This window comes from Hippopotamus amphibius, chromosome 13 (genome assembly GCF_030028045.1).
Source record: "Hippopotamus amphibius kiboko isolate mHipAmp2 chromosome 13, mHipAmp2.hap2, whole genome shotgun sequence".
In the NCBI taxonomy this organism is placed as follows: Eukaryota; Metazoa; Chordata; class Mammalia; order Artiodactyla; family Hippopotamidae; genus Hippopotamus; species Hippopotamus amphibius.
The window spans coordinates 31,104,675-31,122,193 of record NC_080198.1 but is presented as its reverse complement, the minus strand read 5'-3'; the positions used below and the strand labels follow the sequence as shown (position 1 = coordinate 31,122,193).

Here is a 17,519-nt window from a genome sequence, read left to right as displayed (position 1 = left end):
GAAGGGCTCCCACTGGCCACATCTGGGGCAGTTGAACATCAAAATAAACCATAGTAATAATACATTAAATTCAATAGCTACAAGACTCCATAGTCCATACTGATATAAATGAATTAATGAGGAAAGAAAGAAAGAAAGAAAGAAAGAAAGAAAGAAAGAAAGAAAGGAAGAAAGAAAGAAAGAAAGAAGAAAGAAAGAAAGAGGGAAGGAAGGAAGGAAGGAAGGAAGGAAGGAAGGAAGGAAGGAAGGAAAGAAAGAAAGAAAGAAAGAAAGAAAGAAAGAAAGAAAGAAAGAAAGAAAGAAAGAAAGAAAGAAAGAAAGAAAGAAAGAAAGAAAGAAAGAAAGAAAGAAAGAAAGAAAAAGAAAGGAAAAAGAAAGAAAGAAAGAAAAAGGAAGGAAGGAAGGAAGGGAGAAAGAAAGGAAGAAAGGAAAAGGATCAAGTTCTTCCTTACTACAAAATTCCAACTAAAAATATACAAGGAATGGTGGAAAAATTAGTATCCATAGCAATCATTGTTTCAGGCAAAAATATTAACATTATGGGAACAAGTGAACATATAGAGGAATACTTTGTACTCTTTACAATTTTTCTATGTCTGAAATTATTTCAAAATAAAAGATTTTTTTTAAAGGAATGGCCTGGTGAACATTTTTTCTTTTGTCTCCTACTTAAATTTTTTTTTTCAATTAGTTGCTTGCTCCAAAATTCTTCTGGAGCAGGGGTCCCCAACCTTTTTGGCACCAAAGACTGGTTTCATGGAACACAATTTTTCCACGGACCTGGCAAGCGGGAAGGAGTGGTTCAGGCGGTAATGAGAACAATGGAAAGCGATGGGGGAGCAGCAGATGAACCTTAGCTCAGTCGCCCACTGCTCACCTCCTGCTGTGCCGCCCAGTTCCTAACAGGCCATGGACCGGTAGCGGTCCACAGCCAGGGGTTTGCGGACCCCTGTTCTAGAGGGTCATTTTCTGTCTATTCTATAATATGCTGCTTGATCTTAAAAGTCTCATGGTGATCCCCAATCCCTCAACAGACTGACTCTGTCTAGTAACGAATCTGATCTTCTCCCCACTCTTTCTCTTGCCTCTCCCCCTAGGTGATCTCACCTAGTCCTGTGACTATAAATATCAACTATATATGTTGATCTGTTCTAAATCTATATCTCTAGAACTCAGCTCTTCCTGAAATATTCAGCATAGCCAAAAGAGATCTCAATCTCCCAGCTTCTAAACCGTTCCTTTCTCAGTCTTAGCCATGTCAATAAACAGCACCAAATTACCCTATAATATATATATATTTGACCCTTACAATTGGAGTATACATTCTTCCTTTAGCAAAAAGATATCCGACTTTTCTGAGTGAAACCATGTGCTTTCAAAGTCTTTTTTGAAAACATCCTACTTTATGCCCTCACTGTGGTCTCTTCATACTTCTGTCACAACACCTGTTGTATTTTACTGAACATAAGTGTTTATATTTATTAATTCATCAAGCATTTATTGAGTATTCACTATTGGTACTCAATACTACAGTTGTTAAAGACACAAAGATATTTAAGAAGCAATTCCTAGCCTCAAGACTAGAAAATACATCATTTTAATACATAAAAAGATCAAAGGAATACCAAAAAACAATGTGCTAAGTAAAATAATAAAAATGAACAATGTATAATAGGAGCAAAGAAGAAGTCATGTATCCAAACCTATAGGAATAGGGTAAGATTTCCTGGGGATGGTAACTGGGATGAAGTAGAGACAGACAGGTAAAAAGAAGCATGGATGGTGAGGGGAAGTGCTGGGCAAAAGCAGTGAGGTAAGAAATGTTATATCTCCTCAAGGATGAATAAGCAAGCCTATGTAGGTGAAGCAAAACGTATGATACAGAGAGTGGCAAGAGAAGAGGCAGGAGAATACATAGGAGTCATATTACAGAAAGCCTTGCATGTACATTAAGAATTAATTCTATAGGTTATGGGAAGCCACTGATGGCTACTGTAGTCAAGGCATAGGGTGAAGGCCTGATCTAAGGCTAGGACAAGAAGAGGACTGATTGGAGAAGCATTCGCAGCATTTGGGGACTAATTGTAGTCAGGTGGGTAGCTGGAGAGGGGGAGAAAAGTTAAGACACAGGTATTTTAAGCATGAGTGACTGGGATAAATAGTGATAATTAGAATAGTGAACAAGGAGGAAGAGAAGTCTTATGGAAGAAGCTGATAAGTTCCTTTTCTCTGACACGTTCAATTTGAGGTATTTGTGCATCAAAATCCATGGGAGTCATCAAAGAACGGAAGGTAAAATCAGAAATCAGAAAAGAAGAGAATCATCCAGGAAGATTCAAGGAAAAAGAACAGTTGGCCACAGTCAGGCAGGGAAGAGAAACCCATGAAGATGACAGAGAAACCAGAAAAACAAGTATAAGGGAACTTAAAAGGAAATGAATATTCAGCAGTGTCAAAAGTCAGCTGGAATTGTCACTATTCTTTATCTTAGCCATACTAATGGGTATGTAGTGATAACTCATCATAGTTTTAAGTTACATTTCCCTAATGGTTAATGATGTTGAACATCTTTTGATGTGCTTATTTGCCATCCATAAATCCTCTTTGGTAAAATGTCATGTCTTTCACTCATTTTCTAATTGGATTGTTTGTTTTCATACTATTGAGTTTTGAGAGTTCTTAAATATTCTAGATACAAGTCCTTTGTTGGATATGTGATTTGTGAACATTTTCTTTCAGGTTGTAGCTTGCTTTTTCATCCTCCTAACAGAATCTTTCACCTAGCTATAGTTTTTAATTTTTATGAAATATAATTTATTGGTTTTTTATGGATTGTACTTTTTGTTTTTCTTTTGGCTGTGCTACATGGCACACTGGATCTTAGTTCCCTGACCAGGGATTGAACTCATGCCCCCTGCAGTGGAAGTGTGAAGTCTTAACCACTGAATGGCCAGGGAAGTCCAGGATTGTGCTTTTTCAAATTGAGGCATACTTGATTTATAATATATATTAGTTTCAAATGTACAACATAGTGACTCAAAATTTTTATAGATTAAAATTCCTTTAAAGTTATTATAAAATATAGGCTCTATTTTCCCTGTGCTATACAATGTATCCTTATAGCTTATTTATTTTATACATAGTAGTTTGTATCTCTTAATCCCCTACTCCTATCTTGCCCCTCCTCCCTTCCCTCTCCCCACTGGTAAGCATTTGTTTGTTCTCTATATCTGTGAGTCTGTTTCTGTTTTGTTATATTCCTTCATTTGTTTTACTTTTTAGATTCCCCATATAAGTTATAACATATAGTATTTATTTTTCTCTGTCTGACATTTCTTGATGCATAATGCCCTACAGATTTATCTATGCTGTTGCAAATGGAAAATTTTCATTCTTTTTCATGGCTGAGTAGTACTCCATTACATATATATATGTAATGGAATATATATATATATATTTTTTTCACATCTTCCTTATCCATGTCTTGGCTATTGTAAATAATGCTATTGTGAACATTAGGGTGCATTTATCTTTTTGAATTAGTGTTTTTGTTTTCTTTGGATATATACCCAGAAATGGAATGGCTGGGTCATATGGTAGTTCTATTTTTAGTTTTTTGAGGAACCTCCACACTGTTTCCCATAGTGGCTGCACCAATTTATGTTCCCACCAACAGCATACAATGGCTCCCTTTTCTCTACATGTTCACCAGCATTTGTTATTTGTGGTCTTTTCAATAATGGCCATTCTGACAGGTGTGAGGTGATATCTCACTGTGGTTTTCATTTGCATTTCTCTGATGAATGAATGCTGAGCATCTTTTCATGTGCTTGTTAGCTATCTGTATGTCTTCCTTGGGAAAATGTCTACTCAGGTCTTCTGCTCATTTTTTAATTGGGTTGTTTGTGTTTTTGACATTGAGTTTTACGAGCTGTTTATGTATTTTGGATGTTAACCCTTTATCAGTCATATAATTTGCAACTATTTTCTCCCATTCAATAGGTTCTTTTTTCATTTTGTTGATAGTTTTGCTGTGCAAAAGCTTGTAAGTTTAATTAGGTTCCATTTGTTGGGTTTTTTTTTTTTTTTTTGCCTTTTGGTTTTTTTTTTTTTTTAAGCTCTTTATTGGAGTATAATTGCTTTACACTCTTGTACCAGCTTTTGAGGTACACCAAAGTGAATCAGCTGTATTTATACATATATCCCCATATCCCCTCCCTCCTGCGACTCCCTCCTACCCTCCCTGTCCCGGCCCTCTAAAGCATCACCCATCATGGAGTTGATCTCCCTTTGTTTTACAGCAACTTCCCACTAGCTATCTGTTTTACAGTTGGTAGTGTATATATGTCTATGCTACTCTCTCACTTCATCCCAGCTTCCCCTTCGCCTCCCACCCCCCCCCCCAAACCCTGTGTCCTTCAGTCCATTCTCTGCATCTGCATCCTTATTCTTGCCCTGTCACTGGGTTCATCAGTACCTTTTTTTTTTTTTAATTTAGATTCCACATATATGAGTTAGCATACAGTATTTGTTTTTCTCTTTCTGGCTTACTTCACTCTGTATGACAGAATCTAAGTCTATCCACCTCATTACGTATAGCTCCATTTCCTTCCTTTTTACGCCTGAGTAATATTCCCTTGTATATATGTGCCACATCTTCTTTATCCATTCATCTGTTGATGGGCATTTAGGTTGTTTCCATGTCCTGGCTATTGTAAATAGTGCTGCAATGAATGGTACATGTTTCTTTTTGGATTCTGGTTTTCTCTGGGTATTTGCCCAGTAGTGGGATTACTGGGTCATATGGTAGTTCTATTTTTAGTTGTTTAAGGAACCTCCAAACTGTTTTCCATAGTGGCTGTACCAACTTACATTCCCACCAGCAGTGCAGGAGAGCTCCCTGTTCTCCACACCCTCTCCAACATGTATTGTTTCTAGATTTTTTGATGATGGCTATTCTGACTGGTGTGAGGAGATACCTCATTGTGGCTTTGACTTGCATTCCTCTAATGATTAGTGATGTGGAGCATCTTTTCATGTGTTTGTTGGCCATCTGCATGTCTTCTTTGAAGAAATGTCAATTTAGGTCTCCCGCCCATTTATGGATTGGGTTTTTTGCTTTTTTGGTATTAAGCTGCATTAGCTGCTTATATATTTTGGAGATTAATCCTTTGCCCATTGCTTCGTTGGCAAGTATTTTCTCCCATTCTGAGGGTTGTCTTCTTGCCTTGTTTATGGTTTCTTTTGCTGTGTGAAAGCTTTTAAGTTTCATTAGGTCCCATTTGTTTATTTTTTATTTTATTTCCATGATTCTAGGAGGTGGGTCAAAAAGGATCTTGCTTTGATGTATGTCATAGAGTGTTCTGCCTATGTTTTCCTCTAGGAGTTTTACAGTGTCTGGCCTTACATTTAGGTCTTTAATCCATTTTGAGTTTATTCATTTGTGTATTTTTGCTTTTGTTTTCTTTGCCTTAGGAGACCAATCCAAAAGAAATTCTACAATTTATGTCAAAAAATATTCTGCCTATGTTATCTTCTAGGAGTTTTATGGTTTCCAATCTTACATTTAGGTCCTTAAAATGGATTGTGCTTTTGATGTCATATTTAAGAATTCTTAACCTAGTCCTAGATTTTCTTCTAAAAAATTTTGATAGTTTTGATTTACATTTAAATCTATGATAAATTTTTAGTTAATTTTTGTACAAGGTGCAATGTTCAGGCTGAGGTTTGGGGGTTTTGTTGTTGTTTATTTCTTTTGTTTTTTTATGGTTGTCCGTTTGTGCTCCACCCCATTTGTTGAAAGGATTATCCTTTTTCTATTGAACTGATTTTTGCACCTTTGTAAAAAATCACTTGGCTATAGTTGTGTGTATCTATTTCTGAGTCATCTACTCTGTTTCACTGATATGTGTGTTCAATTATTTAAAAGTAAAAAGTTTTTCAAAGTCAGCTGGAGGTCTAGTGAGAGAAATATTGAAAAAATATCCTTTGCATTTGTCAACTAGTGGTCATTGATGACATTAATGATGAAGTGGTGGAGTTCCTAGAAGCTAGATTGCCAAGAACAGTGGGTTTAAGAATGAATTACTGTTTCACACCCAGCTACCTATTTTAGATTGTAAGACACTAAAGGCAAAAACTGTGGAGGAAGAATGAGGATGCTCAACACACACATACAAAAATATCTTGCAGTTCACCCAGCCCCACATTAAATATTTATAAATGTTTTGGGTTGTTTTATATCAGTTCTTACATCTAGTAAAGAGGCAAATCCACAGCCAGAGTCTCCAGAAAAGTTGGGAGGAAGAGGGAGGAGGAGTATTTTTAAAAAACAAAAAACTTGGAATAGCTAAAATGAGACAAAGAGAAAATAATCTGTTTCTAAATTTCTTTCTTCTCTGGGATGGAATTTAGCAGGTGGTCTTTGTAGTAATTTGAACATTTCAAAACAAAAAGTATAAAAAATTGAACTTACTCCTTTCTTTTTAATTTCACTGGTCATCTGTCAAAAGCAAACAAACAAGGCATACTTAAATCAAGAAGAAAGTCTTTAAAGTAATTTTAAATTTTTTAAATCAAAAATATAAATAGTTTTAAATATGTGTATTATTCTTTTAAACTACTAGTTACATTGAGATTGACTTAAAATAAGAGTTAAAACAGTATAAGGATACATTTTTTAAAGAGAAAATATAAACCTACAGTTGGAGGGTAATCTGGCTCTGGTGATAAAGGCATTCTTTTATCCAGTGTTCTGTTTAAATTTCTTTTGGCTCCTTCAATTCTGAAATTTATAGTTAGAAAAATGTATGACTCTCCTGAATATAACATTAAGATATATTATTAAAACATTAGAATTTGAACATTTTTTCAACTATACTTAAAGAAGAGATATTCAGGAGTTCTTTATCTTATTGAATTTTCTATAAGAAATAAATCTCCATTACCATTATCAATGAGTCCTTAATTTTCAAATTATTCATGTATAATGTAAAAGGAGACTAAAAATAATAATCAATAATTTTCAATTTTAACATGACAATTTTTAAGTTAATCCTGACAATTTTTAAGTTAATCCTGATGCATGTGGGCCCTTATATGTATTATCTCTGTTCAAACGCCAAACTGTCAGAGAAGACTTCCCTTACCCCTTACATTAGGTAGCACTTCCTTCATTAACCATCCCTTTTATCCTCACTTACCTTGCTTCGTAGTACTTACCACCATTTGACATATTATATGTTGTAGACCGTTTTATTCATTGCCTTATCCCCAATGCTCAGAACAGCACCAGACACATAGTAGGTGCTCAATAAACAATTTTGAATGTAGGACTTTATCACCCATAAAATATAGTTTCTTCTTTAAATAAAATTATATCATCATATAATCCATTCATCTGTCACCAAATATTTACTGAATGTTTGTATTATGTAAGATACCCTACTAGGTTTTATTAAAATATAGTAGCAACAAGTTTCAAGGAATTTATAAACTGAAAGGGTGGGAATATAAGATCAGAGTCCCATATAAAAAGTATGGGACCCTGATGGTTCAGAGGAGGGACAAATTTACTTCCACCTGAAAGTATCTATGAAGGTTATGTGAACAAGTTAGCATTTGCAATAAGTCTGAAATGAAGAAGAGGAGCTCAGGTGGAGATGTGGCTTTCCTGGGCAGATGGATCTGAAAAGACAAAGACCCTAAGAAACAGGAAGACAAGGGAACAATCAAAGGCAAAAACTGAGAATAAGGAGTTGTCTAATCTGCCCAGAAGTTATGGAACCAGACGGAGATAAGTTTGGAGTAGTGGACTGGAATATCTAGCTAAGGGTCTCAAATAGCAAGCTTTTTTATTTAGTAGACAATGGGGAGTCACTGAGAGTTTTTAAGCATGGGAACATTTTTAGGAAGACAAATCTACCAGTTTGTAAAGGCTAAATACACTAGAAGAGATGGCCAATGCAGAAAATATACAAGGAAAAGAAAAGAGACCTCAGAGAGAAGACTGAAGGATGCCAAGTGTGACAGGAATGAGGAAGAACAATTCAAGGAGACAAAGGAGACATGGTCAGAGACAAAAGGAGAACCAAAAGGAATCTGAAGGAAAGGATGCCCAGAACCATAAAAGCATAAATTAGTAAACACCATAAAGACCAAGGCCATGTCCATTTTGCTCACGGCTCTATCCATATCACTTAGATAGTGTCCATCAAGGTCAATAAATATCTGTAGAATGAATGATCAGAATAGTGGATTTGGAAAAGATTCTGCATGTCTAGTTCAGTACCTTATTTGATGCATGAATACTCTCAAAAATATCCAGTTGTAACCCAGGATGGGTGAGGGGAGATGGCATTCCTCACCTTCTGAGGTAGCCAATTTATTGTCAGCTAGCTCATATTCTTAGAAACAAATTTCTTCTATTGGGTTGTATCCTTTTAAATTCTATTCCTTGGAGCTGTATAAAAAAAAATTATATTCCTCTTCTACTTTACCCTTCCAAAACTTAGTGATACCTATCTAGTTCCTTCGACCATTCCTATCAATAAAATTACCATTTATGGTGAGCTTATGATGTTCTAGGTATTGGCTTAAGATCTTTATATGCATGAATCTCATTTAACTCTCACAGAAATCCTAAGAGATACTATTATAATATTATCTCCATCTTACAGATAGGAAGATGAAGATATGTAAAGTTACTTGACTTGCCAAATTCACATGGCTAACAAGCTACAGAGATGGGATATGAACTCAGGCCTGTCTAATGCCATAGTCTATACTCCTCCCCATTAAGCAAATCAGTTCTCTTCAGATTAGGCAGTTTCAGAATTCCTCACTCTCCTTGGTAGCTATAACAGTTTATCAATAACCCTCCTATAGTGTAAGCCCAGAATTCCAAATACTGATTGACCAATAAAGAGGGAAAAATTTCCCTCCCACTTTCTAGACATTCTTCATTTATTAAAACAGACTAAGACTGAATTAGCTTTTTTTGAGTAGCCTCATTTCCCTGTTGAGTCTTACTGAGCCTGACTAAATCAAAATTCAAAGGCTTTCTCACATAGAGTAGAAAATGTGCCTGGAATATCCTCCTTCCTCTCTTCTTTGTTAATTGTCAATACCCAGGCCAGACTTCCCTTCATCCATCATTTTCTCCCTGAGCAGCCTAGCTCTCAGTGATCAATACTTTCAAAGAATTTGCTTTATACTTTGGTATGTTAGTTGGCACTAGCTATCTTGCACTGTAATGATCCCAACATAAATATGTCTAACTTTCTTTAGCGCTTCATATATAAATGTCACCCTTTAATATAACAATAATTTCCTGGAGTGTGTTTTCTCCTACTGCTATAAATAAAAAGAACTGAGAAGAATATAAGAGGGAGCCTTTTCACTCCCTGTTTTTGTTTTCTGTGTTAACAATCAAAAACAGATAAATAAACAAAACTGGGTAATTTCAAAGAACCATGTAAGAGACTACATGTGGAGAAGGTGAGAAAGGCTGGTCTGAATCAAGAGGGAGGTAGCAGCCAAGGAAGAAGTGGCTCATTCATGGGAATCTGGAAAGCTACAAAATAATTTTCAATCTTTCCTCAGCCAAATGTTTCCAGGAATTGGTCCCAGCAGGGGGCCCAGTTCCTTACATCCCACCTTACTCCTGGAATTCTATCCACAGACTTCACCTGATAATACTCTTCCCCAGGTCCCTGATAGTCCAGTGACATTGACCTTTTCAGTTCCTAGAACATACTGAAAGCATTCACATTTCAGGGCTTTTGTGCTTGCTATCCCCTTTGCTAGAGTGGTGTTCCCATATTTATTTAAATCTTTAGATCTCTATATATCATCTCCACAGCACTTTCCTGCGATGTTACTAGAAATACCTTCCCTGTCACTCTCTATCCCACTACTTTATTTCTTCATAGTACCTATCACTATCTAAAGGGTTAACATATTCTTTTTTTGTTTTTCTTAAATGTGTTCACTATCTGCCTCCTCCCACCAGAATATAAGCTTCTGGAAGACTATAGTCCTTTTTGTTGTTTTCTCTGTGGTCTTTCTAGTAAGAAGCACAGTGTCTGGGTAACAGTAGATACTTAATATCTGTTAAATAGACCTAAGAGAATATGTAGAAATGGTTAAAGCTGCACAAAGAAGATTAGGAGAAGGCTTTCCAGAGGAGGTGATTCATAAACTAAGCCTTGAATAAATAGCATAAGTATTCAGGCAAATACTTTTCAGTGAAGGAAATTGCAGGGAGCAACTGTAAAGTCTATTTTTCTCTAAATGTAAAAAATATAATATATTCATGGAACTGCAAGTAGTTCAATGTGACACTGAGATTATGAAAGGTTTTGGAGCAAGAACAATATGTAACTCCTAAGGAACCCCTTTCTCTATTCTCTAAGTCTACTGAAACATTGATTAGAGTCTTAGAAATGAAAGGGGTAAAGGGTATTTAACAATACGTATACTGCCATTAGTTAATATAACATATATTTGGATTTAAATATGATTAGAAGATTGATTTAATATATAATATGATTTAAGTATGATTTACATGCACAATAAAAATGTAAATCTAAATACATTATATGATTAATAGACCTGTTTAATTATAAGGAAAGTAAAATCAGCAAAAATTTAAATTATTTTAATTAGCAACAATATGATCATCAACAATGTAACAGAGAGTAAAACTTAGTTGCAAATATACGTATAAAGGAGGCAGACCAAAAAGGGAAAGAGAATGCAGAAAGAGAAGCAGAAATCCACCAGAGAGAAATTCTCTATTCAGTGTTAGGTTCAAATCTTACAGATGAGCTCAATGTCCTTTTCTTCTTATTTATCCCCAGAGCCCAGCAGAGTGAGGTACCTAGACATTTCTCAGTAACTGTTGAATTGACTGAACCATCCTTTTTACAGCCTTTGGTAGCTGGTACCTAAATCAGTTTTAATTTCCACTAAATAGGAGGGGAAAGGGCAGCATGTTAGACTACATTTTCTTTGGTATAGGAAAAATTTTTAAATACAAGTAGTTTCAAGATATTTTATTAAGTATTTGCTCCAGTGCAATGCTATTTGTAGAGGCCTAGTTACTTGGTTTTCCTTTCAGAGACCAGTATGGTTATAATTTATCACGAGGAGGAATAGCACAGTGTTCAAAGTATGTGCACTCTAGGACCAGACTGTCAAGGCCCAAACCCAGGCTGTGAGACCATTGGCAAGTCACTTAACTTCTCTTCACCTCAGTTTACTCATCTATAAATAAAAATAACAATAGTACCCATAGTGTAGGGTTGTTGTGAGACGTATAGGTAAAACAATAAAAACAATGCTTAGAATAAACACTGTATGCACTATATAACATTTACTACCATTACAATTACTTTTTCAATTGTTTTCCTAATTGAATTTGAAGATGGTATTTTGCCCATGAACAACCTAAATACACTTTTTATGAGAATACAAACACTAATTATTTCACTCAAATTCCAAACAAGGATTATTTACTAATATGCTACTTACACTAACTGATTAATTGTCTTCTGCTGCTCCTTGGATCTTCTGTAACTCAGAAGCTTACTTTGTGCTGGAGTGTCAACACCTATGTCTTCAGGGGGACGAACAATGGGAGGTAACTTCAAGTTCAGAGCCTCTTTCTCTGCTGCAATGGCAGCTTTGTTTGTATCTGACATCTTGGTCCCCTAAAGATTAAAATACTCTATACTCTGAGGAGAAAAAGTCCGTAAAGCCATCATTGTAAAAGCTAGCCTCGATATATCCAAAACATATCTTACATATCAATACCCAAAATTCTAGGCCTCTTCATATCTTTCTCCTAAGGATGGCAGTTGAGATAAATGGGCAGGGCTTCCTGTTAGAGTTCTACCATTCATTGCTATGAAGAAATGAAGCCAGTCACTTCCCGGTGAGTGAGGGCTTCAGTTTCTTCATGGATGAAATTAAGGAACTGGATTAGATGCTCTCTAAATACCTGTACAGTTCTAAAATTTTGATTTCAAATTTTCCCTAGGAGGCATATCACAACCACAACAAAATCCAGTTGTTGAGGTATAATCCCTCTCCCCAAAAAGTTGATACTTTAACATCATTAATATTTTTAAAACATCAGGTATTTGTATCTTAGGTTTGCTACCTTCCTAGAAAGCCATACTATGATCAAGCAAAAATAGGCATACTAAATGCATAAGAAATCTAAAATGTCATATAAATGCTGAACAATTAACTTTGATATCAACTGCATTTGCTGCGAATGCCCACACATTTTGGAGATTCCTGCCTTGAAAAAGAGACTATTTCTGCTGGCACCCAATTAAAACTCTCCTGCCCCGGGAGAGGGGTGAAGAGAAAAGATAAGGACAAGAAAGCACCTGTCTGCTTTCACTACTTCCCGGCTGCTCAGATAAGAGGGAAGCGTTCAGTGAACTGCTCCAGTGGCGAAAGGAAGAGAGAAAACGAGGGGTGAAATCTCCGGAACCTCACCGGCTCCTGCCGAGCTGGGCGGTCGCCTGCCGCGTAGAAACAAAGTCGTCGCCATGGAAACTGTCGCGGTCGCAACTGGAGAGACTGGGTAGATGTTGCCTGGAGAGGCAGTTGCTGAGCTGCGACAGATTAGGATTACCTGTCACAACAATAATTCATTACTCGAGTAAGTGGAGGGTGGGTGAAAGATTTTTTACCTGCCTTCCTTTGGAAGGGGCAGGGAATCAGGATTTTCAAATTGTGGAAAACTGCAAGACTGGAAATTTGAATCTGCTGGAAAACAGATTTATGTAAACACGCTCAAGTAGGATCAAGTCTTCAAGTGTCCCCATAGCGACCTTCCTGTAAATATTATAACCAATCAAGAATTTAACTTGTTTCTCTATTCGGTATTTGTTTAGGCAGCACTTTCCCTTCAGGAAATTTTTGGCAGAAAAGTCTTAAATGTGTAGACTTTTTGAGTATGCTTGGAGAGAGAAATGTGAAACTTTGCTATTTGAAGCTGCACAATGGATACTCCACCTAAACGATAATAGCCTACACAAATACCATGTGCGTATATAAAATTGGTAGATGAATAAATCCTGCTGGTATTGATAGCATATTCATTCAACAAATATTTGAGCATCTTCTATGTGCCAGTCAGCATGTAAAGAATTTTTTAATGAGATTATAGCCTACAGCAATGTGTGTGGCAAACAGTAGTTCCTCTAAAAATGTCATTTGAGTCAGTGAAAGAACAAACTGAAATTCCTCGTAGCTTGTAAAAGCAAACTATCTTTCTGTAGAAAACAACACTTATATGTGATTTTTTTTTTGTCAGTCTCTTTTTAAAAATTTTTTTTGAAATATAGTTGATTTACAATGTTGTGTTAGTTTTCAGGTGTACAGCAAAGTGATTCAGATATATATATATCCTTTTTTTTAGATACTTTTCCATTATAGGTTATTAAAGATACTGAGTACAGTTCCCCATGCTATACAGTAGGTACTTTTTGGTTATCTATTTTATATATAGTAGTTGTATATTTCAGCCACAAAACTCCTAATTTATCCCTCCCCCTCCCTTTCCCCTTTGGTAGCCATGTTTCTTTTCTATGTCTGTGAGTCTATTTCTGTTTTGTAATAAGTCCATTTGTTCCATTTTTTCAGATTCCATATATAAGCAATATCATATGATATTTGTCTTTCTGTGATGGTTTTTTGACATGTCAATTTGGTTAGGTTAAACTAGGAAGGCTGAAGGGAGGACAGTAAACTTTTATCATGCACACACCTTCTCCCAGTTATTCAATCAAAGACTAATCTAGGGCTACTGTGAAGAGATTTTCCAGATGTAATCCAAGTCCCCATAAATTGATGTTAATCTAGGGAGATTATCTGTGTGGGCCTCACTCAATCAGTGGAAGTCCTTTTTCTTTTTTTTTTAAGCTCTTCATTGGAATATAATTGCTTTACACTCTTGTACCAGTTTTTGAGGTACACCAAAGTGAATCAGCTGTAATTATACATATATCCCCATATCCTCTCCCTCCCGTGACTTCCTCCCACCTGCCCTGTAGTGGAAGTCCTTTTAAAAAGCTTTAGGGGTGGGCTTCCTAGGTGGCACAGTGATTAAGAATCTGCCTGCTAATGCAGGGGATATGGGTTCAATCCCTGCTCCAGGAAGATCCCACATGCCACGGAGCAACTAAGCCCGTGCGCCACAACTATTGAGCCTGCACTTTAGAGCCCGGGAGCCACAACTATTGAGCCCATGTGCTGCAACTACTGAAGCCCACGCACCTAGAGCCCATGCTCCGCAACAAGAGAAGCCACGGCAATGAGGAGCCCGCGCACCACAATGAAGAGTAGTCCCCACTTACCGCAACTAAAGAAAGCCCGCGCACAGCAAAAAAAAAAAAAAGACCCAACACAGCCAATAAAATTAAAAAAAAAAAAAGTTTTAGGGGTGGAGTGAATTGGGATTGCTATATATACATTACTAATGAGAAAAAAATATCAAATTATACACTTTAAAAACATGCAGTTCATTGTATGTCAATTATATCTCAATAAAAGTTTGTAAAAAAATGTTTTAGGGACTTCCCTGCTGGTCCAGTGGGTAAGACTCTGCACTTCCAATGCACAGGGCCCAGGTTCAATCCCTGGTCAGGGAACTAGACCCCACATGCCACAACGAAGATCCTGCATGCTACAACTAAGACCTGGCACAGCCTAAATAAGTAGATTTTTTTTTTAATAAATAAAAAGTTTTAGACATGCCCTGAGTTAGACTCCAAACAGCAGCTAGGTTTACAATTGCTCTCCCCTCTCTGGCTCTTCCCTTCCTGACAGCCTGCCCCTACAGATCTTGGACTTGCTTCACTAGCCCCTACAGTTACACAAGCCAATCCCCTGTAATAAACCATATATATAAACATACAAACAATGGATACATACACGGCATATATACAATCTCCTGGTTCTGTCTCCCTCATTAAATCCTGACTAATACAATGTATATCATTTTTCAAAAAGCTTTTTATAGGTAAAATTTACATACTATAGAATTCGCCATTTTAAAGTATACAATTCAATAGGTTTTTTAATAAATTTATACAGTTGTGCAACCATTACCAAGATCCAGTTCTAAAACATCTCCATCACTGCAAAAATTTCTCTTGAGCTCATATGCTGTCAATTCTTACTTCCACCTCCAGTCCTAGGCAACCACTGATTTGCTTTTGGTCTCTATAGGTTTACAGTTTCTGAAAATTTCATATAAATGGAATCATGTATCATGTGGTCTTTTGTGTCTGGCTTCTTTCACTTAATGATGTGTTTGAGGTTCATCCATACGTAGTATGTGAAAGAAGTTCATTCCTTTTTATTGATGAATGATCTTCCATTATATGGATTTATCACAGTTGGTTTATTCATTCACAAGTTGATGGACATTTGGATTGCTTCCACTTTGGGGCTATTATGAAATAATCATGACATGAACATTCGTGTGCAAATCTTTGGATGAACATACATTTTCATTTCTCATTGGTAGGAATTGCTGGGATAAATAATAAGTCTATGTTTGACCTTTTAAGAAACTGTCAAACTGTTTTCCAAAGTGGCTGAAAGATTTTATATTTCTACCAGAAAAATACAAGGGTTCCAATTTCTCCACATCCTTGCCAACACTTGGTATTGTCTATCTTTTTTATCACAGGTATTTGATGGGTATATAGTGGTATCTCATTGTGGTTTTTGTTTTTAATCTATTTATTTTAGGCTGCGTTGGGTCTTCGTTGCTGCTTGTGAACTTTCTCTAGTTGCAGTGAACAGGGGCTACTCTTCATTGTTGTGCGTGGGCTTCTCAGTGCAGTGGCTTCTCTTGTTGCGGAGCTCAGACTCCAGGCACGCAGGCTTCAGTAGTTGTGGTTCGAGGGCTCTAGAGCACAGGCTCAGCAGTTATGGTGCATGGGCTTAGTTGCTTCGTGGCATGTGGGATCTTCCCCGGCCAGGGATCAAACCCATATCCCCTGCATTGGCAGGCAGATTCTTAGTCACTGCGCCACCAGGGAAGTCCATCATTGCGGTTTTAATTTGCATTCCCTAAACACAAATAATGTTGAATATCTTTTCATGTACTTATCATCCATTAACATATCTTCTTTTTGGATGAAATGTCTATTTAGATCTTTTATCTGTTTTTAAATTGGATTATTTCTCTTTTTATCATTAAGTTGTAAGAGTTCTTTATATTCTGGATACAAATCCTTTATTAGATAATTTGCAAATATATTCTCTTGGTCTGTAGCTTGTCTTCATTTTCTTAAGGGTGTCTCTTGAAGAGCAAAAGTTTTTAATTTTTATAAAATCAAACATTTTTTTTTTATGGATTATGATTTTGAGGTTGTTATCTATGAAAGATAGATAAGATCATGAAGATTTTCTGTGTTTTCTTCTACTTTTAGGTTTTACATTTAGGTCTATACTACATTTAGAGTCCACTTCTGTATGTGGTGAGAGGTACAGATTCAAGTTTATTTTTTTGCATATAGATATACAGTTGTTGCAATACCCTTTATTGAAAAGGCTGTCCTTTCCTCACTGAATTGTCTTGACATCTTTATTGAAAACTCAATTGACTGTAATGTAAGGGTTTATTTTTGGACCATCAATTCTATTCCTTTGCTCTACATGTCTATCTTTATTCCAATACCACAGTGTCTTGATTACTGAAGCTTTAGTAAAAATAGTTAAACAGTTGGCTCTTAAACAAGACAGTTTTGAACCATCCACTTATATGCAGATTTTTTTTCACTAAATGTATGCTACAATACTACATGATCCCTGATTGGTTGAATCTGCAGATGCTAAACAGAAGATCTGGAGGGCCAACTATAAAGTTATACACGGATTTTCAGCTGCACTGGGGCAAGGAGGGGGTTGGTGCCCTTAAATTCACACGTTGTTCAAGGGTCAACTATAGTTTTAAATTTGATTAGTGTTAGTCCAATTTTGTTCTTCTTTTATAAAAATAAGTAATTTGGACTATCTAGGTCCTTTGAATTTCCATATAAATTTTAGGATCAACTTGTCACTTTCTGCAAAAGAGTCATCTGGAATTTTATTAAATATTTTGCTTTGAAAGAAAGAAAAAATATGTTAATTATCTAAACATATTTAATTTGCAGCTTAAAATCCTTCCCTTAAAGGTTCTATTCCTGGACTTGCCTGGTGGTGCAGTGGTTAGGAATCTGCCTGCCAATGCAGGGGACATGGGTTCCATCCCTGGTCTGGGAAGATCCACATGCCGCGAAGCAACTAAGCCCATGTGCCACAACTACTGAGCCTGTGCTCTAGAGCTGGTGCTCTGCAACAATGGAAGCCATGGCAATGAGAAGCCTGCACACCACAACAAAGCGAGCCCCCACTTGCCAAAACTAGAGAAAGCCGGCATGCAGCAATGAAGATCCAACAGTGCCAAAAATTAAAATAAATAATAAATTAATTTTTTCAAAAAA

General features: G+C 36.4%; 1 protein-coding gene across 1 annotated transcript in view; it reads right to left on the bottom strand.

Annotated features, from left to right (window-relative positions):
• The window catches only part of DNAH12 (dynein axonemal heavy chain 12), a 194,244-nt gene extending 182,526 nt beyond the window's left edge, over positions 1-11,718 (bottom strand). Inside the window, exons 1-3 of the mRNA XM_057706474.1 lie at positions 11,536-11,718; positions 6,703-6,784; positions 6,476-6,502 (exon numbers count right to left, since the gene is read on the bottom strand). Of these exons, the coding sequence (XP_057562457.1) occupies positions 6,476-6,502; positions 6,703-6,784; positions 11,536-11,705 (279 nt within the window). The 5' untranslated portion in view covers positions 11,706-11,718. The remainder of the gene's footprint in view (positions 1-6,475; positions 6,503-6,702; positions 6,785-11,535) is intronic.
• Between the last annotated feature and the right edge of the window lie 5,801 nt (positions 11,719-17,519).